General features: G+C 35.4%; 1 protein-coding gene across 5 annotated transcripts in view; it reads left to right on the forward strand.

Annotated features, from left to right (window-relative positions):
• Positions 1–23,927, forward strand: part of N4BP2 (NEDD4 binding protein 2) — a 140,758-nt gene that overhangs the window by 31,306 nt on the left and 85,525 nt on the right. For 2 of the 5 annotated variants that reach the window (XM_070791325.1, XM_070791328.1), the window contains 4 exons: positions 4,135–4,273; positions 8,898–9,086; positions 10,048–10,216; positions 18,225–18,348. In XM_070791325.1, the coding sequence (XP_070647426.1) occupies positions 4,135–4,273; positions 8,898–9,086; positions 10,048–10,216; positions 18,225–18,348 (621 nt within the window). Of the gene's footprint in view, positions 1–4,134; positions 4,274–7,283; positions 8,504–8,897; positions 9,087–10,047; positions 10,217–18,224; positions 18,349–19,725; positions 23,165–23,927 lie in introns of those variants that run through there. The other 3 variants (XM_070791327.1, XM_070791326.1, XM_070791329.1) reach the window with 3 other exon arrangements.

The following is a 23,927-nucleotide window of genomic DNA, read 5'->3' on the forward strand; positions in this document are numbered from 1 at the left end:
GTCCTAAATTTTATTTTCAATACTGTAGCGTAATAGTGTGTTTTGATGTTTGCTATGTTAGGAATGCTTCTGGTTTGAGTAATACATAGTTTTGATCTTAATATATTCCTTTAATTTCTATTTTAGCAAGAGTTGTTTTAAATAGGTGCCTTTTTAGACTCTTTGGAGACTCTAATACAGATTTTTTTCTTTAGTTTATTAGTGTATTTCATGTCAATCACCAGTAATTTCTAGAATAAAAATTCTCTCATATTTTTGTTTATTTCTTTTAATGCAATATCAGAATTGATTTCAGGCTTTTTGCAACAGTTGTTAAGTGAGATTAGTCTGTAATTTTCTGTTTCTTTGTTATCTTTGTCAGATTTGGTTTTAGGGTTTTATTTGGTATTTGGCTTAATAAAAGGGCTTTCCTGGTGGCTCAGTGGTAAAGAATCTGCCTGCAATGCAGGAGACGCAGGTTTAGTTCATGGGTCAAGAGGATCCCCTGGAGAAGGAAATGGCAACCCACTTTAGTATTCCTTCTTGGAAAATTCCATGGACAGAGGAATCTAGAGGGATACAGTTCATGGGGTCACAAAGAGTCAGACACGACTGAGCAACTTGCTCTGGAAAATTTAAATAAATTAGTACCTTGAAGGTTCTGGGGTTGTACCTTTTTAGGGAAGTCTTTTAGAACTTTTCACTATCTTTTAAGGGTATTGCTTTATTCAAGTATTTGCCTTTTTTTTTTTTCTGTGAGTCTTTTCTGGTGGTTTGTCTTCTAGAAAACCATTAGTTTTACCTTGATTTTCAGGTTTATTATTGTTAAGTTGTATATAATATTCTGTGGTAATTAAAACTATTGTTTTGTATTTGATCATATCCTTTTTTCCTTTCCTAATATATTTTTTTTCTGTTTTGTTTTTGCTGTTTGTCAGAATGGCCCTTTTAAAGAGCAAACTCTTGGTTTATTGATCAAAGTCTGTTTTATATTCTCTAATCATTTATTTTTGCTTTTATTTTTGGTAATTGCTTTCTATTTTTGTTGATTCCTTTCTCTTTAAATTTGTTGACATATTTTCAATTCTTTGATTAGTTTGTTTCCTTTCAGTATTTGATAACAAATATATTTAAGGGTATGAATTTTTCTCTATATTATGTTTTTGATATATATGTGTAATATTTTTATTTTGATATATAGTAATTTCATTTTTTTCTGTAAAAATCTAATTCAGTTTGATTTTCTCATTCATCCAAGAGTTTGAAATTTTCTAAATGGATTGATAGTTTGGTGGTGATGGTAGTGGTGGTGATGGTTACTGTTTATTTTGTTTTGTTGTGTTGGAGTATAAGAATGCAGCCTGAAAGAGTCCTGCTTTTGGGAATTTGAAATTTTCTTTCTGGTTTAATACATGATCAGTTATTATAAATATTACATGAAGATGCTTTTGAAAAAGAATATTCTCTGCTGAGTATGCAGAGTTCTAAATATGTCACTTGAATCAAGTTTTTCATGGTATTATTTCAGTCCACAGATTTTCTATTTATTTTTGTTACCTGAGCAGCTGTTTTCTTAGAATTATGTGTTAAAATACCTCAGGCATTGGGGGTTAGGAAGGTTGGTGCTGACATATGGCAGCTCTCTTCAATGGGAACCTAGGGCAAGAAGGTCTGATGTGAAACTACCCAGAGTTGCGGGTCCCAGGCGAGGTTAGAGGACTGAGTACTTACTTTCAGTGCTCAGAATGATTGATCAGTCAGGTGCCAAGGGTAGGTATTATGATATTCAGTGATCCTCCATTTGTCTGCCAACAGCTGGATACTTGTCTCAGCAGTAGTGTCAGCTTCACCCTCATAAGAAGGATTCAGTTCAGTTCAGTTGCTCAGTCGTGTCTGACTCTTTGTGACCCCATGAATCGCAGCACACCAGGCCTCTGTGCCCATCAACCAACTCACGGAGTTTACTCAAACTCATGTCCATCGAGTCAGTGATGCCATCCAGCCATCTCATCCTCTGTCGTCCCCTTCTCCTCCTGCTCCCAATCCCTCCCAGCATCAGGGTCTTTTCCAATGAGTCAACTCTTCATGAGGTTACCAAAGTGTTGGAGTTTCAGCTTTAGCATCATTCCTTCCAAAGAAATCCCAGGGCTGATCTCCTTCAGAATGGACTGGTTGGACCTCCTTGTAGTCCAAGGGACTCTCAACTCCACACCACCAACTGTGGTGTTGGTCTTCTCCAACACCACAGTTCAAAAATATCAATTCTTCGGTGCTCAGCTTTTTTCAGAGTCCAACTCTCACATCCATACATGACCACTGGAAAAACCATAGCCTTGACTAGATGGACCTTTGTTGGCAAAGTAATATCTCTGATTTTTAATATGCTATCTAGGTTGGTCATAACTTTCCTTCCAAGGAGTAAGCATCTTTTAATTTCATGGCTGCAATCACCATCTGTAGTGATTTTGGAGCCCCAAAAAATAAAAAGTCTGACACTGTTTCCACTGTTCCCCCATCTATTTTCCATGAAGTGATGGGACCAGATGCCATGATCTTAGTTTTCTGAATGTTGAGCTTTAAGCCAACTTTTTCACTCTCCTCTTTCACTTTCATCAAGAGGCTCTTTAGTTCCTCTTCACTTTCTGCCATAAGGGTGGTGTCATCTGCATATCTGAGGTTATTGCTATTTCTCCCAGCAATCTTGATTCCAGCTTGTGCTTCTTCCAGCCCAGCGTTTCTCATGATGTACTCTACATATAAGTTAAATGAGCAGGGTGACAATATACAGCCTTGACATACTCCTTTTCCTATTTGGAACCAGTCTGTTGTTCCATGTCCAGTTCTAACTGTTGCTTCCTGACCTGCATATAGGTTTCTCAAGAGACAGGTCAGGTGGTCTGGTATTCCCATCTCTTTCAGAATTTTCCACAGTTTATTGTGATCCACACAGTCAAAGGCTTTGGCATAGTCAATAAAGCAGAGATAGATGTTTTTCTGGAACTCTCTTGCTTTTTCGATGATCCAGCAGATGATGGCAATTTGATCTCTGGTTCCTCTGCCTTTTCTAAAACCAGCTTGAACATCTGGAAGTTTATAGTTCATGTATTGCTGAAGCCTGGCTTGAAGAAGGTTTAATTACTTACTGCATTATATGCCTGCAGTGTAATCTTCCAGAGCCATATACTCCTAACAACACCTGGAGACTGGCTTCTAGCCCTAAAAGTGGGCAAACTAGGTGATTTTAAGGACTAGTTAGGATGTGGACAATTTCTGGTAGTTTCTAGCCCCCAAGAAACTCCTATTTGTTGAGTATATGTTAGGCAGTAAGATGGGAGTGCTCAAGTGGAATTGGTAGTCCCAAATGATTCCCCTTCAGGGGTTGCTTTAATAAATTGAAGAATAGCAAAATATCACAGTATTTTGCATAAGTATTGCATTTCAAAAATAGTCCTTTGTGGTCAGCTCTTCATTATCTAGCCTTTGGAAGAGATCAGAGTCATAAAAAGTAATAAGTATAAAATCATTTATAATTTGCTTTGGAAAGAGTTTCTTTAGTTATGGGAACATGAGTGTTTCAGGCTTTTGTCAATTTTTGTAGAATTTCATATTCCACATAGTATAGTATCACCGTGAAAATATGCCTAAATAATGTAGTGGTGGGAGGTAGGATAGTTTTTTACTTTTTCCTTTCTATATTTCTGCTTAGAATTTCTCTGACTGGAACCCCATGGTTTAAGTAAAATGTGAAATTTGACAGAATACAATGTTAGCGTAAAGATCTATTGTCTGTTTTTGATGTATGAAGGAAACTGAAATGTGTGAATTCTAAAGGGGACTAAGTATGTGTGATAAGATGAAAGAAAGAGTTGTGGAAAATCTATCTGGAATAAAATATAAGAATATGAATTAATTTTATTAATATGTTACTTTTGGGTATTCATTTAAAAATTAATTTTTGAGAGCCTCTAACTTTACACTTTCTGTTCATTCTCGAGTCTTGAGATGCACAATGAGCATTTAATTTTGATGTTTAAAACTAAGAAGTGAGCCAATTTTTCCTATTCTAAGATGTTTTAAAGGTTGCCTTTGTTAATGTTTCCACATAACTTTTATTTTAATTCATTGACCTCATATTTGTACTTCAACTCTCTACAGCTATTCATTAGAACACACAGTGCAATTTCTAAATTGTGTTCTTGAAGGAGACCCTGTAAAAACAGTGGTAGCACAAGAATTTGTTCACCAAAATGAGAATATCACTTCTCATACTGCACAGAAGTCTAAGGAGAAAAAGGTATAGTGTCTTAGTTTTTTACAATAATGATAAATAATAGTTATGTATGAAATATAATTGATTTGTTAGATTAATGTTTATTTCTCACCATTTTTTGTAGACTGGAAATTTAACCAATGATAGCATATTTGGCTAATAATATCTGCTCAAAATAATGAATTTATAGCTGATTATGTTTTTTTATTCAGTGTCTTTGTACATGACAAACATTTGAATTTCTGTAACTTTTCTTGTGTAGACTACACATGAAACGTATGAGGTTTAATGGAATAACTATGGAATGCAGTATGATGGGTCTTAGAGTATAACTGTGTCAGACCTGGGTCTCCCTGATTGCAGGCAGAGCCACTTGGGAAGCCCAGAAAGGTTTAGCCATTTGAGGAACTGCCAAGCATTTTCCCCAAATGGTTACATTCTTGTACGTTTCCATCAGCAGTGTATGAGGGTTAGAATTTCTCCGCATCCTCTATGACACTTTGTTATCATCTTGTCTTTTTGATTAAAGCCATCTGAGTAGAAGTGAAGTTGTTTGATGGATACCTGGGATTTATTTTAATCAGGTATGGTAAGACACCAGGTATGGAAATGACATGAAGGAAGAAGTTTATTATAGTTACGGAAGCAGGAGGTATGGCCTACCATCTGTAGCCCCATGAGGAAGCACCAGGGTCAGGGAGACAGAGATGGGGAAATGTGCGCAAGAGCCTTTTTTTGTGGTTTCTATGGGAAAGACTTGGCAAAACAGGGTAATAAGTAGGTTCAGGATTGGCTAGTTTGAATAATTTCAGCAGGCTCTGGGGTGTTCCTAGTTTTTTGGTACCTGGCTTCCGTGATTAGGGTATGTGAATGGTGGCCAGAGAGTGAGAGCCCATAATGGAAATGGTTGTGGATATGGGTTCTAGATTGGATGGTTTGCATGTATAAAGTGTGCCAGCAAGTGAATTATTTCCAATCTCTAGGAATTAGCTAGCCCCAAGGTGGGGGCTTTGTCTCTAGGGATTAGCAAGGCCTCATGTCAAAGCATCAGAATATAAGAAATAAAAGACATAGTTAATACAAAAGTGGTATCTCATTGTGATTTTGATTTGCATTTCCCTGAGGGCTGGTGATATTGACCATCTTTTGATGTGCTTATTGGCCATTTGTATTATATCTTCTTTGAAGAAATGTCTATTAATATCCATAGCCCATTACAATTAAAAAAAATTTCTTCAGTCGTATGAGTTTTTATATAGTCTACATGCAAGTCCCTTTTCAGACGTATGACTTGCAGACTTTTTCCCATTCCAAGGGTTGTCTTTTCACTTTTTAGCTGATGTACTTTGAAGCACAAAAGTTTAAAAATTGATCACGTGCAATTCACTTCTTTTGTTGCATGTACTTTTGGTGTCATACCTAAGAAACTACTGCCTAATCCAGGGTCACCAAACTTACACCCAAGTTTTCTTATAGTTTTAGTTTTATAGTTTTAAATTCTTTTATAGTTTTAGTGCTTACATTTAGATCTTTGTATATGGTGTGAGATAGGGGTTCAGGTTTATTCTTTTGCATATGGATATTCAGTTATCACAGTACCACTTGTTGCAAAGATTATTTTTCCCACATTGAATTTTCTTAGCACCCTAGTTGGAAATGAATTGACTGTAAATTTTTTACTAGATTCTCAGTTTCATTCCATTGTTCTATATGTCTGTCATTATGCCTGTACCATAGTCTTGACTGCTGTAACTTTGTAGTAAGTTTTGAAATTGAGAAATGTGAGTTTTCAACTATGTTCTTTTTTTCCCCCCAAGATTATTTTGGCTATTCTGGTCCCCTTGCATTTCTGTGTGACTTTTAAGATGAGCTTGTCAGTTTCTGCAAAGAAGCCAGTTGGACTTTTCATGGGGATTGTATTGAATCTGCAGGTCAATTTGAGGTGTATTGCCATCTTAACAATACTGTCTTCCAATTTGTGAATGTGGAAGTATGTTTCAATTTATTTAGTTCCTCTTAAGTTCATTCAACAGTGTGTTGTAGTTTTGAATATAAATTATACATGACTTTTGTTAAATTTATTTCTAGGTGTTTTTTTTTATGCCATTGTAAATGAAATTGTTTTCTTAATTTTATTTTTGGATTGTCCTCTGCAAATAGAAATACAATTGATTTTATATATTAATCTTGTATTAGTTTTAGACTTTTTTTTTTTAACAGTGCTCAATCATCCTGCTTTACTTGTTAATAAGACCACTTATGGATAAACTTGTGTGCTCCTTTTTTTCTTTGACTATTTCACCAGAATTTAGCTGATAGGACTTGGGTAATTTTGGTGTTCATGTGATCTGTTAGTGTGTACATGGAGCAGGAAGTGTGTGGTACCACTGATGGCTGTGTGTGTCATGGATAGGTGTAGTATGTTATCTATTAGTGTGTACACAGAGCAGGAAGTATATGGTACCACTGACGCCTGTGTTCATCATGGATAAGTGTAGTATGTTACAAGATTCAAAGAGTACAAGATAATGGTGAGACCTTCAGTGCCAGACTGGGAATAAAGACTACTTTTTCTCCTGATAATAGAGCAAGGCACTCTTGGTCATTACGGCAGTAGAGGAAGTGATTGGGAAGTGTGCTTGCTGAAAGTGGGAGATGGTTAGAAGATGTTGGAATCAAGAAAGAGTTTGTGAATTGTGTACACGTTGGCCAAAACATAAATTTGAATAAGTTATACTGGAGATAAGATATACTTAGTCTTTCTCAAAAAAATGTAGGCAGATGTCACAACACTGATAAAAATATTGTTAAGATTTGTGAGCAGAATAGTCTGTCTTTGATATCCCAGGACCTTAAAGGACCAGAGATATTAAAAGAGAGTATCATGATACCAGTAACATTTTGGTTTCCTGGTTTTGTTCAAGAAACTAACATTTATTTAAAACTGTGTTTTGTTAATACTAGTACCTTTTCCCTTTAGTTGTTAATGAAATTTGCAAGTTTGTTACCTTTGGAAATGGTTTTAATATTACAGTACATCATGCTTTCAAGAGAATGCTGCTGCTGCTGCTGCTAAGTCGCTGCAGTCGTGTCCGACTCTGTGCGACCCCATAGACGGCAGCCCACCAGGCTCCCCCATCCCTGGGATTCTCCAGGCAAGAACACTGGAGTGGGTTGCCATTTCCTTCTCCAATGCATGAAAGTGAAAAGTGAAAGTGAAGTCGCTCAGTCGTGCCCGACTCTTCGAGACCCCATGGACTGCAGCCCACCAGGCTTGTGAATTCTTAGGAAGCATGTATTTCACTTGGCCCTAGTTAGTGAAGTTATAGTAAACCATATCATTATGAAAGGGATATAAAAATAAATTTTGGTTTTATTTTAAAATGAGAGTAGCTCTCATTATATACTTCTTTTTTCCTTTCTTTTTTTGGGCCTTGCCACGTGGCTTGTGGGATGTTAGTTCCATGAACAGGGATCAAACCCAGGCCTAGGCAGTGAAGGCACAGAATCCTAACTGTTGGACAGACTGGGAATTCCCTGTCTTTTTTCTTTTTTAAAAATAAGAAATGAAGGTTCTCTTCCCAGAGAACCAAATGTGATTTGCATTTTTTAGTATAAATACCAATAGAGACTTTTAAGGCAAATATTTATGTTTGTTGTATTAGGCACTATGGCTTTTCAAAGGTCATAAAAAGTGTTTTCTTTTTTTTAATCCCTTCTCTGCAAAATATTTGGTTTTATCCAGGATACAAGCTATACACTCATAGACTATTTAAACATTAGTATGAAATAGTTAAACAGTAGTATGATTATTAGTGAGCATGACATAAGGATGTAGGACCTATGAATATTCTTAGGTAAAGGAGAGTCATGCGTATTGGTTGCAAAAATAAAAATGTATTTACAGATTTTTGACTCTAGTAATGAGTTAGGAATGTGGTGATACATTTATGTTATTCTTTTTTATTTGGTTTAGTGTTGAGGCTAATTTGCATAATTATTTTCATGATCTCATGTTTTAAATTAGAGTTATTTAGTTTAGTTTCTTTAAGTTTCCATATGGGTAACAGCTACTTGATCATATTCCAGAAAGCTCAAAAAGTCAACACTACCATAGTGGCTAGTTGGTTGAATTGATTGAAAACTGCCCTATAAACCTCCTTACAATTTTTACCGACTATCAGGCATGGTCACTCCGTATGCTCTTCTGTTTTCAAAAGAATATTATTCAATTATTTTATTACTGTTTTTTTTTTAAATATAAATTGAAATATGCCATTACTTCCTTCAGTGATTGGACTGACCCTATGAATGGGTTTGCAAACTAAAATTTGGAAACTATTGCATTAGATAAATGAATGTTATTCTTTGGATATTTTAAATTCTCTCTTTTGGCTTGATTTTTTTATTTCCATAGTTTTAGAGAACTTTTTAACATCTCCTTAGATAAGAGTGGTTAAAATGGTACGAAAAAGTTAATGATGGTTGACAAGTGCATGACTTACTAGGAAGACAGTAGGGAAATATTGTCTGTTTTTTTAAGAAGAAAGATAAAAATTAGTAGAGCCCAGTTTTCATGTACAGATTTTGAAGGTAAAGATTATGTGTTCTTTTCTTTGGGTTCTTCTTATTGTGTAACACCTTATAGGCAAAGAAATTGAAAGAGACTGAAGATATACCAAGTGAACCATCTTTCCAGGACTTTGAGTACCCCGAGTATGATGACTACAGGGCAGAGGCTTTCTTGCACCAGCAGAAGAGGATGGAATGCTACAGCAAGGCAAAAGAAGCTTATCGGATGGGGAAGAAAAATGTTGCCACATTTTATGCCCAGCAGGTAAAGAGGAAAGCCAGTTCTTTTTTTCTTTGTCATCTATGATGTCTGAATAATCTTGAAGGAGATAATACTCATACTGTGACTAGATGAAGTTATTCTGGGGAATGTAGATTATATTCTGTAAGTGATGTAAAGTAGCCTGTTCCGTAAGAACTGTATGGTCTGAGAATTCCAACAGTCCCTAATCTCTTTTAGGTTGGGTTCTCTCATTCAGTACTACTTCTAAACACTTACAAGTTTTATGGAGGAAACACAGCAGAATGTTAGTATTGACCTTCCCAGGTGGGATTACAGAGGACTTGTGCTTTCTATCATGCTTGAATTTTTAGTTAGGTATCACTTTTCATAGTCAGAAAAAGAAATTTACATTAATATCTTTCAGGGAAATAGAATTTCTACCTAGGCTCATTTGGCATGCATGTGCTCTGTCACTTCAGTCATGTCCAATTCATTGTGACCCCATTCGGCATATTATTAAAGAAACCTGGTTGATTGACTTTTTGTTTTCTTGTGGTTCCACGTAGCTTACTTTTTTATGACTGAGCAGAAAAAGTATCAAACTGGTATTATCTAGTGAACAACAATAGCAGACCTTAAGGGATGGCTTCAGGGGTAACTCCAAGTTGTTAAGAGGGTTGAGACTCAGGATTATCAAAAGGTAAACCACTGGATTCCTTCTTGAGATGGATGTTGTTTATTTGTATCCCTCTTCTATGATTTTTGGATCAGAGGATGTGTTAGAAATGATGATCCAGTAGTTTAAGAACTATGTTATTAGTTCACTGAAATCCACCTAAATTTTTGGTGTGTTTTTGCATATTACCCCGTTGCATAAAAAATTTTAGATTAATTTTTCCATTTTTTTTGTTCTTCTTTTTACTAGGGGCACTATTTGTTTTCTGATTGCCTACTAAGTAGCAGATATGAAAAGTGATCACTGGTGATATGTTTATATTTAAAGGGTAGTCTCCATGAGCAGAAGATGAAAGAAGCTAATCACCTTGCTGCCGTGGAGATATTTGAGAAAGTCAATGCCTCCCTACTGCCGCAGAATGTTCTAGACCTCCATGGGCTGCATGTGGATGAGGCTATAGAACATTTGACAACAGTTTTACAGCAGAAAACTGAAGGTAAGACTGTAGTCATGACACATTTTCAATAGAAAGTATGTCTTTGTTTGTATTGATATAACTTGCAAATTCAAGGGAGTCTGAATGTGCAGGCTAAGGATATGTGTGTCACACTGATAGATGTTTGTATTAGACTCATTCTTCAAGAAAACCTTGGGAAAGAATTCTAACTGCCTTGGCCATTAACATTTTTATTTTCCTGCTTCAGTCATGTTTGTATTCCTTTGTTTTACTGGGCATGTATATATATCAAACCAACTGTTGGGCCTCAAAGGCAGGGCATGATATAATCTGAGAATTCTCTGGGTCTTTCAGGAATATTACACATCTTTGTTCGTAGACATTTACTAGAGCTATTAGATACTTATTAGATGTCAGTTGCTCAACAGATATTTAATAAAATACAGAAGTAAATAAGGTGATAGGATTTTTATAGAATTATCATAAATTCAGGATTTCTGAGTGTTTGCATTATAATGGTGTGTCTTTCTCCCTTTCTGCTTGTATTTAGTCTTTGCAGGTCAATAGGAAAGCTACTGCCTGCCTCTTAAAATCATATTATGTATATTATATACATTAAAGTATCTTGTTGGTTTATCATCTTGTTTCCTTTTCATCACCAGATGGTAGCACTTAGGAGAATTCAATCTTTGTAGTACCCAGACTAATAGTAGGGAATCATCTAATACTAGGGAATCATCTCCTTTTACCACTGCTAGGGTATTTTGAATTCTCAACTTGACTTTCTTTTTATCTTCCATTTTATTGTGGAGACATAAAATCCATGCCTCAGTTATTCCTTGTGGTTCCATCATACTGCTTTGTCATTGATAGCTGTATTCCAGTTAATTAGTTTTGTATATATTTTAGAAAGTTGTATACTATATAAGTTTATCAGTTCAACACATATCAGTTATATTATTAAATACTTGATTAAATATAATTGATATAAAAGGTTGAGAATTCATCTTTTTATCATGCAAACCATGTTCAAAAGGTTCCAGAATAAAATAAGAACACCTCTGTACCCATGAGTATAAAGTAACAAGTGGTAACATTTTACTGTATGTGCTTCTTTTTTTTTTTTTTCTCTTACCTTCCTGGTGGAAATCAACACCCTTCAGTTTGCATTCATCATCAGTCTATTTGTAGTATTCCTTTTGTGAGTTTAAAAAAATGAACATACATGGTATGTTCTGATATCACACTGTATCATCAGCCAAGTTCCTTATTTTCACACAATCTAGTTTTCAGGATCTACTCATCTTAATGGATTGGTTTTTTTTAAATTATAACTGCTGTATAGTATTATGTGACCATGTCATAATGTGCCCATCTGTCTATTGATGGGCATTTTTATTTTGCATATCAACATATATGTCTACTCTTATCACTATCTTTTTTCCCTAGCTTTTTATATTGAAAAATTTAAAACTCACAGAGAAGTTGAATGAATTGTAGACTGACCAGTCATCAACATTTGGCCACATTTGTTTCTCTCTCTCAAATTGCTTTCTGCTGAACCATTTGAGAATAAGTTTTAAACATTGTGGTGCTTTGTTTTTGAACACCTCAGCATGTTTTATCACTTGAGGACAAATTCATTTTCCTACATAATCACAATACATTATCACTTTTAAGGCATTTAACATTGTTAACAAAGTGTTGTCTAATATACAGGCCATACTTAGTGTTTTCTAGTTGTATGGAAAGGTCTTGGAAAGGTCTTATGAGCTGTACCCTCAATCCAGGATCCAGTCATGCATCACATGTTCCAGTTGATGGTCCCAAGTCAGTAGCCTCCTGTGATAATAGAGTGGTTCCTTTGTCTAATTTTTGTTTTCCATGTCATTGACATTTTTAAAGATTCCAAGTCAGTCGTTTGGTAGATTGTTGAACAATTTTAATTTGTCTGATTGTTTCTTCACGGCTAGATTCAGTTTAAAATTTTCTTGGTAAAAATGCTGCATAGGTGATGTTAGGTTATCCTTGGTGAACTCATTATAAGACACATATGGTCAGTTTTCCTTATTGGTGGTGTTAAGTTTGATTTCTTAGCTGAGATATGGAACTCTATCATATCAGATTTTGCTTTGTAAATGTACCTTTTCTCCCTTTGTAATCAGTTAGTAAATTTTGGTGATTGATTCTTTGTGACTGTGTGAATAACTGTTTTCATACAGCTGTTCTCATTTTCCCTTACGATTTTAGCATCCATTTATGATCCTTGTCTGAATCAGTTATTTTATTGGTGGTTCCATCAGTTCAGTTCAGTCACTCAGTCGTGTCTGACTCTTTGCGACCCTATGAACCGCAGCACACCAGGCCTCCCTGTCCATCACCAGCTCCCGGAGTCCACCCAAACCTGTGTGCATCGAGTCGGTGATGCCATCCAACCATCTCATCCTCTGTCGTCCCCTTCTCCTCCTGCCCTCAATCTTTCCCAGCGTCAGGGTCTTTTCAAATGAGTCAGCTCTTCACATAAGGTGGCCAAAGTATTACAGTTTCAGCTTCAACATCAGTCCCTCCAATGAACACCTAGGACTAATCTCCTTTAGGATGGACTTGTTGGATCTCCTTGCAGTCCAAGGGACTCTCAAGAGTCTTCTCCAATACCACAGTTCAAAAGCATCAATTCTTCTTTATAAAGAAGCTCAACCTTCTTTATAGTCCAACTCTCACATCCATATATGACCACTGGAAAAACCATAGTCTTGACTAGACGGACCTTTGTTGGCAAAGTAATGTCTCTGCTTCTTAATATGCTGTCAAGGTTGGTCATAACTTTCCTTCTAAGGAGCAAGCGTCTTTTAATTTCATGGCTGCAATTACCATCTGCAGTGATTTTAGAGCTCAGAAAAATAAAGTCAGCCACTGTGTCCACTGTTTTTCCATCGATTTGCCCTGAAGTGATGGGAACAGATGCTATGATCTTAGTTTTCTGAATGTTGAGCTTTAAGCCAACTTTTTCACTCTTCTCTTTCACTTTCATCAAGAGGCTTTTTAGTTCTTCTTCACTTTCTGCCATAAGGGTGGTGTCATCTGCATATCTGAGGTTATTGCTGTTTCTCCCAGCAATCTTGATTCCAGCTTGTGCTTCTTCCAGCCCAGCGTTTCTCATGATGTACTCTGCATATAAGTTAAATAAACAGGGTGACAATATACAGCCTTGACGTACTTCTTTTCCTATTTGGAACCAGTCTGTTGTTCCATGTCCAGTTCTAACTGTTGCTTCCTGACCTGCATACAGGTTTCTCAAGAGGCAGGTTAGGTGGTCTGGTATTCCCATCTCTTTCAGAATTTTCCACAGTTTATTGTGATCCACACAGTCAAAGGCTTTGGCATAGTCAGTAAAGCAGAGATAGATGTTTTTCTGGAACTCTCTTGCTTTTTCGATGATCCATCAGATGTTGGCAATTTGATCTCTGGTTCCTCTGCCTTCTAAAACCAACTTGAACACCTGGAAGTTTGTGGTTCATATATTGCTGAAGCCTGGCTTGGAGAATTTTGAGCATTACTTTACTAGCTTGTGAGATGAGTGCAATTGTGTGGTAGTTTGAGCATTCTTTGGCATTGCCTTTCTTTGAGATTGAAATGAAAACTGACCTTTTCCAGTCTTGTGGCCACTGCTGAGTTTTCCAAATGTGCTGGCATATTGTGTGCAGCACTTTCCCAGCATCATCTTTCAGGATTTGAAATAGCTCAACTGGAATTCCATCACCTCCACTAGCTTTGTTCGTAGTGATGCTTCCTAAGGCCCACTTGACTTTACATTCCAGTATGTCTGGTCAGTGATCACACCATCGTGATTATCTCGGTCATGAAAATCCTTTTTGTACAGTTCTTCTGTGTTATCTTGGTGGTTCCATAATGGTGTTTTAAAATTTGTATTCCTTCTGTGTTTATTAGCAGACATTCTTTGATAGAGTAGAGGATTTACCTCCCCCACTTGTTTTTTAAATATAATTTTGAAAATCTTGGAGAAAATCTAGAAAACAGCAACAAAGATTAGAAAAGAAAATTTAAGAGCAGCTTAAATACATTATTTAATCTGGAGAAAAGAAAAATTCCTGTATAGAAGTATTAAAAGGGAATATTTTGTTTATAGAGGATGAATACATCATTTACTCAATAAAAACTTGATGATCTTCTATATTCTTGACATCAAACATAAAGCAGTGAAAAAGACATACAATTCCCATCTTTATGGAGTTTGCCATCTAGCCTGGAAAATCCCATGGACAGAGGAGCCTGGTAGGCTGCAGTCCATGGGGTCTCGAAGAGTCGGGCAGGACTGAGCGACTTCACTTTCACTTTTCACTTTCATGCACTGGAGAAGGAAATGGCAACCCACTCCAGTGTTCTTGCCTGGAGAATCCCAGGGATGGTGGAGCCTGATGGGCTGCCCTCTATCGGGTCGCACAGAGTCGGACAGGACTGAAGTGACTTGGCAGCAGCAGCAGCAACAGAATAGATGATAGTGAATGACTAGTTACATAATTAGCACTGTGATAAGGTTACCATGTTTCATTTAGCATAAATCCCCACATCCCTACTTAGTTGTTTCTGCTCTGCATCTTCATCCTTGTCTTGTGTTTTGCTTCTCTTCCATTTCTTTATGTTTATCTACGTTACTGCTTGTTGACTTTCAGACTAAATTAGGCTGCCTATTAAAAACTTCTGCTAGTACTCGTGTGTATCACAGTATTTATAAAAAGCTTCTTATATAGGTGACTTTTTGCATGGGGGCTGTGCTGAGTCTTCATAGTGCATGCGAGCTTTCTCTAGTTGCCGCGAGTAGGGGCTACTCTTCATTGTGGTGTACAGGCTTCTCATTGTCTTCTTATTGAAGTGGCTTCTCTTCTCATGGGGCACAGGCTCTAGGTGTGCAGACTTTAGTAGTTGTGATGCACGGGCTTAGTTGCTCCATGGCATGTGGGATCTTTCTTGACTGGGAATCAAACCCATGTCCCCTGCACTGGCAGGTGGATTCCTAACCACTGAACCACTAGGGAAGTCCCTATAATTGATTATTATATGTCCATCTTTTTGGCCAAAAATTGAGTCAAAGATAATTATTGAATCATTATCGTATATTCTGCTTTCCATTCAACACTTTAAAAACCTTTTGAGTAAGTGACTGAATAAAGAGTAGGTATTCCTTTCATTTTATAGATAAGGAAACTGATGACTTAGTAAGTTTAATAAAATGGAAAATAATAAGTGTTATTAAGGATACAGAGAATTGGAACCGTCATATATTGCTAGTGGGAATGTTAAATGGTGCAACCTGTGGAAAGGTTGACATTCCTTGAAAGGTTAAGCATAGAGTTACCATATGACCCAGCAGTTCTGGTCCCAGGCTTGTACACAAGAGAATTGAAAACACAGTTCATCCACACAGAAACTTATGTATATTCCTAATAGCCAAAAGGTGGAAACAACCCAGATGTCTATCCACTGGTGAATGGACAAAATGTGGTATATTGATACAGTGGAATATAATTAAGCCATAAAAAGGAATGAAATACTGACACCTGCTGCACCACAGATGAACCTTGTAAGGATTATGCAGTGTGAAAGAAGCCAGATACAATGGGCCACATATTATATGATTTCCATTTATATAAATTGTCTAGAATAGGATCCATAGAAACAAAGTTCATTATTGTTTTCTGGGACTGGAAAGCCAGGGATGGAGACTGACTGCTAACTGGCCCAGAATTTCTTTTTGAGATGATGGAATGTTCTGGAATTAGATCATGATGATGGTTGCACAACATTGTAATGTACTAAAACACACTGAATTGTACATTTTAAAATCGTGAATTTTATTTCAGTAGAAAAAATTATGAGAATAAAAGAGTTAAATAACTTAAGGTGATACTTGGCCAGACCCAAGATACAAACTCTATCTGGAAGCCAAAGCCCATCTGTGCACGCTGCCTGTGGTGACCTGTAATTATGGTTGGTCACCACCAGATGGTAGTATTTTTTGAACAGAAACATGTCCAGAGGAACAATCTGTGGCTCTGTCCCACATTGCTTGTAGTTGTAAAAGATGATGGTCAAAATTAGGGATGAATTATTTTAAAAAATCTGACCCTTTTGTGTCTTCTGATTGAAATATATATACCACAACTACCCATGAAGCTTTTTGCCCCCAAATAACCAGAAGCAGATGAAGCCTTTAGATCTGACTACTGCTTTGTTCAGATTTGTAGGGAATAGAGGAACATGTTAGATGACACCATGGGGATACAAAATCCAGACTGTAAATATTTAGGATAAATGATCTCATTTTTCCAACAAATTGAAAAACTCCATTACACAACGGGAAGGAGAACCTTTTAAAAGTTAAGAGGTATATCAACCAAATACCCAGGGATCAAATCCTGGTCTCCTGCATTGCAGGCAGATTCTCTACCGTCTGAGCCACCAGGGATGCCCTATGAAATATATCAACCAAATACAATGTGTGGACTTTTCAAACCTGATTCAAACAAATCACTGTTTTTGAGACTATTGGGGGAAATTTTTAGCCATTTTTAGAAACGTTAAGGAACTATTTTTAACTTTGTAAGATATGATTGTGACATTGTGGTTATGTTTTTTTTTTAGAGAGTCTTTATCTTTTAAAATACATACTGAAATATTTACAGTTGAAATGACAAATCTGAGAAATGCTTTAGATGAGTTTACACAGGAATTATAAATACAAGAGCAACATGTCCACTTTAATTCCAGACTAAATATTGCCTTAGGAGATATGAGACTTGAAAAACAATGTTTGTGGATCTGCTAGAGTCTTAGGGCCAGAGAAGGCAATGGCAACCCACTCCAGTACTCTTGCCTGGAAAATCCCATGGACAGAGGAGCCTGGTAGCCTGCCGTCCATGGGGTCGCTAAGAGTCAGACACAACTGAGCTACTTCACTTTCAGTTTTCACTTTCATGCATTGGAGAAGGAAATGGCAACCCACTCCAGTGTTCTTGCCTGGAGAATCCCAGGGACACGGGAGCCTGGTGGGCTGCCGTCTATGGGGTCGCACAGAGTCAGACACGACTGAAGCGACTTAGCAGCAGCAGCAGCAGAGTCTTATGGCAACTTAATGAACAGAGTATGGAATGTTTATGGGTACATGTATTTTATGCTAAAGGTCATAACTTGTGCTATTTAAAACTGAGGAGCAAATATCTACTGAATTGTGAAATCAATTCATATTATAAACAGGTTTTTTGTTGTTGCTATTTTATTGTAGCTGTTACTTCCAGATTTATATATTTTATTTGCACAGGCTCATTTCCAAAGCAGGAGCTATGGTCTTTTAAGAGGCTCAGGTTCATTTGATATTTTAAAATCATCTATTTGGAAGACTTTCTTAAGTTAATAATTGATTATCTTTAACAGTAACACTGCAGTCCATGCTATAATTAGTGGGTTTGCTAATGGCTCTTCCTGAGAGTGATAGCCTATAAAGCAGTTGCCTCATACCCCATTTTACTGACAAGAAAATAGGCACAGATAGGCTAAGAAACTTGTCCATGGTCCCAATACACAGTCATTTAGTGACAGAGCTGCTTATAATAAAGATCAAAGCTGTCTGGCTTCGGAGTATTTAGTAGAGTTGTTGTAAAGATTCTTAGTTAATAAATGTAAGTCACTTAAAGTGATGCCTGACTCCATGTGTGTAATAATTGTTCAGTATCGTTAATATTATCGTTGTCATCATTATTTCAGAGAGAAATTCTAGTAGCACATGCATGTCTCTCTCCCGACAGGAGAAGTTCCACTCAAGTCTTTAGGTGGATCAATTGCTATGAAGCTTCTATACTTAAAAGTATAGAAGATAAAACATACATTTAAAAACATCAGTGTAGGACTTTTTGAAGTAATAAATCTTTAAATCCTCATGAAAACAATTTCATATGTGTTTGAGTAAAGGTTTGTTTTCTGTTGAGAATGTAAGATAAATAAATTTTAACTGTTCCAATTCCTGTTGTAACAGAATTTAAGCAGAATGGTGGTAAGCCCTATCTCTCTGTGATAACGGGGAGAGGAAACCACAGCCAGGGAGGAGTTGCACGCATCAAACCAGCCGTCATTAAATACCTCACAAGCCATAACTTTAGGTGAGTATAGATTTCTGTTATTGATAATGGCAGTTGCCCATATGCAGATAATAAACACTAATAGTATGCTCAGAACAATTTTTTAAGGTAGTTTACTAAATTTAACCATCTGATTTTAGCCACAAATTCATGATTATGATATGTAACATCCTTTCTGGATTTATGATGTCTAGTAAACCAGAAATGAAAGAAAAATGGTTTGTTCTTGAAGTAATCATTTGAAAAAAACTATTTCTATCATAGATTTAAAATTTAAAAGAAAATAAGTATATTATTTTTTTTTATGTTATTTAAGATAGTTAGATTATACATATCATTAGTTTAGTTCAGTTCAGTCACTTAGTCGTGTCCGACTCTTTGCAACCCCATGGACTGCAGCACGCCAGGCCTCCCTGTCCATCACCAACTCCCGGAGTTTACTCAAACTCATGTCCATTGAGTCGGTGATGCCATCCAACCATCTCATCCTCTGTCATCCCCTTTTCCTCACACCCTAAGGTTATTGTTTAATTCTTTTGAAAAGAAGTACATGTTTGTGGATTTTGGAAGAATTTGGAGCTCCTGCTAAAATGTGGTTATAATTTGTATGTATTTAAACTTTAGTGGAAATCTCTAGTCAGTTATGAATTTATACGTCTTCCTAAATTAAGTGCCACTATTAGTCTTAGCTGGCAAATATGAAATGTCCTTTTTCGTAACAGCCAATGGCAAGACAAGTTCAAGAAGAAAGATTTGTTGATGGATAGATTCCCTGAGGAATCCCAGTGCCCTCCTTCCCTTCTAGTTTCAGTTATTACAGCCTGTTTTGTTTATGTCATGTAATAAAATGTTCGCTATGTTATAGAAAGATGTAACATTAATTCTGAGCATGAAAACAGATGACATTTTAGGGTTACTTTTACAAAAGAAATAGGTTAGAACATTATCATATTGTAATTAATCGTCTGTTTTAGAGACTGGTGGTGTTTCTTTAAATTTCACACTGAGGGAATTTCATGTTCTGATAAATCAGACTTACCTATGGAAATTTCTTCTTGGTGCTGTTATAATGCAGAGAAAGAATGTAATTCAGACATCATCATATCCTTCATACAGCTTACTGTTATTCATTAACATCAAAATCAGGCTTGAGAATTTTTAAAAATCTTAAATTGTAATAAGATTGCTGTTAGGAGTAATCCCCAGCCTTAGTCATGTATTTATTTTGACAGTAGATTAAAAAGAACACAAGCATAGATATTAGTCCTTGATTTAACTTAAAGGAGAGTGCTTTGATAGTGAATATTATGTTTAGCATAGGCACTTAGAATTGGTTACAAGATATATTTTGTAATCAATTTGAAATTTTTATCTTTAACTCTTTTTTCATTTTTGCAGATTCTCTGAAATTAAACCAGGGTGCTTGAAAGTCATGCTAAAATAAAACAAACATCCTTGACTAAAAAGTGTGAAGGTTTGTAGCTTAAAATTAGTTTTATTTGCAGTGATTTAGTCAATTTTACGTAAATGTATGTTTTATTAGTAGTGATGTCCAGTTATAAACAGAAAAACATGATGTTTTTCAAAATTCAAGAGACGTTTAATTTTTACTCAATCAAATGCCAAATATGTTATCTATTAAAGATATTAAAGAGAATTTTTATTGATTACCAGATGTCTAAGAAAATTATCAGCTGTGGTTTTAAAGATTGAAATGCTCTGATACTTTCTCAGACAGAAAATGTTAACCTTTATATTAATTGTTGTTTGACGTTTCATAAAGTCTTAAAGGCTTCTACGAGAGGTATTTAAAGTGCTTTGAGATCTAGTTGTAGTAGTACAGAAAGAAAGGAGATCTAACAGAAACCTTTGAGTGCTTTTGATTTCAAAACAATACAAAAAATCATTTTGCCATATTCTGCAGGAAGGAAGACACTCTGTTGTACTTCTTCTTTGTATATGGTTGTGATCGCTTACCTTTTGTTCCTTCTTTCTGGGTGTGTACATTTCCTAGAAGTTAAGTTGGGGTCTGAGATTATGGTGCAGTTTTATACCTTCCATAGGCAGACAAGTTTTCAAAGAAGGAGTGCTGCTGTCTTCTAGAACTGCTCCTAGTCTTATAGCACTGCCTGTGTAAATGATATTTATTGAAGACAGTACTAAAGAGCTATATTTTGTATTTGAGGCATGTAATTTCTAAACTAGAGAAGGTCAAAATCCTATTAACTTAAAACAGATATAGAAAACATTTTTAATATAATCATAAAAGAAATTCTTACAATTTAAAAGTTTTTTACCTTTATTTTTAAAAAGAACCAACTTTCTGAAAGGAAACTCACTGACATCTTTTTTCTTGGTCAGGTTAAAAAGCCCTGTTAGTATACTTGTCAGTTATAACTTCCTTTACACAAGTTTAGTGTGATAAAGTATACTTTTCCAATATGAGACGCTGGCTTAAATAAATCTGACTTTGGATGTGAAGGGTATTTTCAACATACGTAGTTTTAGCAAACAACTGTATTGATTTTTGATAAGCTTAAAAATTATTTGGACTAGAGGTGATAGGATTTAGGATTGCGCTATTACTGAAAGAATTTCCAGAAGAACAGACATTTTAATGAAAATAAAATTCAGAAACATGTTTTTATATATCATGAAAGCATGCTTGTAAAAGAAGAGCCATATCATTGAATTTATTTCCATAAAAATATATGTTTGTTACTTAGAAATAGTAACTGATGTTGAAGTATTATTCACATTGTTACATTTGTGGTAATTTGTTAAAAATGCCAACAGTTTGGCATGTTTTTTGTGAGGTCTAGAAGAGTTGTATACTTGTTTAAATTGTTTTAAAAATAAAACAATTCCTTTCAACAACTTTAATTATAAAACTACAACTGTTAGTTAATGAAATAAAACCTTTCTGTGTATAAATTGATATGATTTAAGAAATGTGTATAACAGTACTAAAACCTAGAATTATTCAAGTGTGTGCAGCTGCATACTCATTTTCTGTGTTTTTATATTTCCTCATCCCAGTTTAAAAAAAAGACATCGCTTTTGAGTGTTTCAACTAGACTTTATTTCAATATTAGTTATTATAATTATGATTAATATGGGAGCAGTCAAAAAGAACAAGAGGTGAGGTATTTTGTGGGCAGAAATCAAATGAAAGAACTTATGTTTTGAACTGTACCAACTCTAGTTTTATGCTTTATTTTGGTAAATCTAGGGCATTTCTTCTTAATCATCATTCGTAAATATATGGAGAAATATTGAGCATTATAAATGTTTTTGTAAAGTTGTTTAGTATCAAATTGGCTTCTATCCCACTATCTAGCATAGTTTAAGCAACATGTAATTATGAAAGAAAATTTTATAATGGCTCTTTTCTTGTTTTGCCTGTTTCTAAATCCTGTATGCCAAAGGTAAACAGAGTTTGAGGATTATCAAATTTTTCTCTTTTACTCATTTCTAAATCCTGTGTGTCAAAACTAAAGATAATGAGGGGCTTATCAGAGTTTTTGTGTATGTTTTGGTATATTTGTGCTAATATATATGACTTACTAGAATGGCTCTTTGCAAAGTTATTAATATTTAAGAAATACAACAGCTCTGTAATTTTGGAAGATTTTAATAACAATTATATTCTTTCAATAGTCTCTTACCAGTATCTCCCAGGGGACGATGAGCACTAATGTGGAAACCACAGGGAAAGCGGGGTTGAACAGAAGGGACTCTTAACAGTATTTTCAGTCTGTTCATTTCCTTCCTTAAACAGGAGAAATGGAAGTATTTTGTTTTACATTTATTGGCTGTTCATGTATCTCTATATTATTTCAAGTTGAGATTTATTCATGTATTAGTGTTTCAGTACTGCCTGAAATTCTAAGGCCTTTAAATGTGGGACATATTGTATAGTAGAAACCCTGACTTAACACTTTAAAGTGTCTTGTGTATTATAACACATTTTGGAGAGAAAAGCTAAATAATTCTGTTGGATTGTTTCCAATCCTTTATTTTGTCCTTTTTAAATTCAAGTGTTTTGTATGCTTAGAAAAAAGATATATATAATAGCAAGATTGCTTATTTCTGAGCTGGAAATTGGAAACTTTGAAACTCAGGAAATTGCTCTGACAATGTTTTAACTGCTCTCAATTTAAGAAAATGACAAAATGTATAAAAAAGACACAAAAATAATGTGTGCTGTTTTTTCCAATTGCTTTTTCGTTGTGCAATAGAGGTGAAGTTTGATAATTTTTCTGTGTTGTGGTTAAATATTGCTTATTTTTATTTACATGGTAAAGAAAACAGATTTAAATGTTTTGTGTGGCCAAAAAACCTTGTCATTTAAAAGGTAAAGTAAGTTTAGGTAGAATTTATGTAAATGGTGCTTATTTTTAAATGTAATTCAAGTTTACAGTGTTACTTAATGTCTCTTTGCAAAATTTATTAGAGAAATAAGGCTAGAATGCATCTACATCCCGGAGAGTTTTTTATAACTTCACATTATATGATGACATTGTTTTCCTTAAAGTTGAGCAAATGACTTTTATGGTCCAAATGATGAAACCATTTATTAACATGTGATTGAGAATTAACCATGAGACTTCTCATTAAAATATAATATTGCAACTGTCAGTTGGAGAATATATTATAAGATTTTCAAACAGTCTATTAGAGACAAAATCCTTTTATTTGTACTATAAAGAAAATGTAATTTTGCTGTTAACTCTGTACTTTTTTATTGAAACTGTTTTATAACTTTGCTTTTAAAATTTCTTATGAAACCATTTGCAAATTACATACTTAATTTAATAAAATACATTAACCACTGCTCAATGTGAGGATATCCTTCATTTGGTGTGGTGGGGTTAGTGGTTTAAATATTAAAGTACATTTTTATGCATAACTTAATATTTAATATTTCACATGGTCACAATCTCCACTTCCCTCCTTCTCCCCTCCATTCAAGCAGTTAGGCCTTTCTTCTTCCATTACTTTAGGGGAAGGATTTGATCAGCAGAAAGGAAAACCAAAGGAGTGTTCCTAACTTTCATTTGCAAAAGCCTACATGCTTAGGGACCAGTAAAGACCAGCAGGACAGACAAAAGGATGAGACAGAGGACTTCCATCACTCCACTCCACCCCATCCTCAACACAAAGAAGTTTCCTCCAGGATGACACCACACCACCCTTATGGTAGAAAGCGAAGAGGAACTAAAGAGCCTCTTGATGAAGGTGAAAGAGGAGAGTCAAAAAGCTGGCTTAAAACTCTGCATTCAAAAAACTAAGATCACGGCATCCTGTCCTATCACTTCATGGCAAATAGATGGGGAAACAGTGGCTGACTTTTATTTTGGGGGCTCCAAAATCACTGCAGATGGTGACTGCAGCCATGAAATTTAAAAGGTGCTTGCTCTTCAGAAGAAAAGCTATGACCAAGCTAGACAGCGTATTTAAAAGCAGAGACTTGACTTTGCCAACAAAGGTTCATCTAGTCAAAGCTATGGTTTTTCCAGTAGTCATGTATGGATGTGAGAGTTGAACTATAAAGAAAGCTGAGCACCGAAGAATTGATGCTTTTGAACTGTGTTGTT

This window comes from Bos indicus, chromosome 6, assembly GCF_029378745.1.
Source record: "Bos indicus isolate NIAB-ARS_2022 breed Sahiwal x Tharparkar chromosome 6, NIAB-ARS_B.indTharparkar_mat_pri_1.0, whole genome shotgun sequence".
Lineage (NCBI taxonomy): Eukaryota > Metazoa > Chordata > Mammalia > Artiodactyla > Bovidae > Bos > Bos indicus.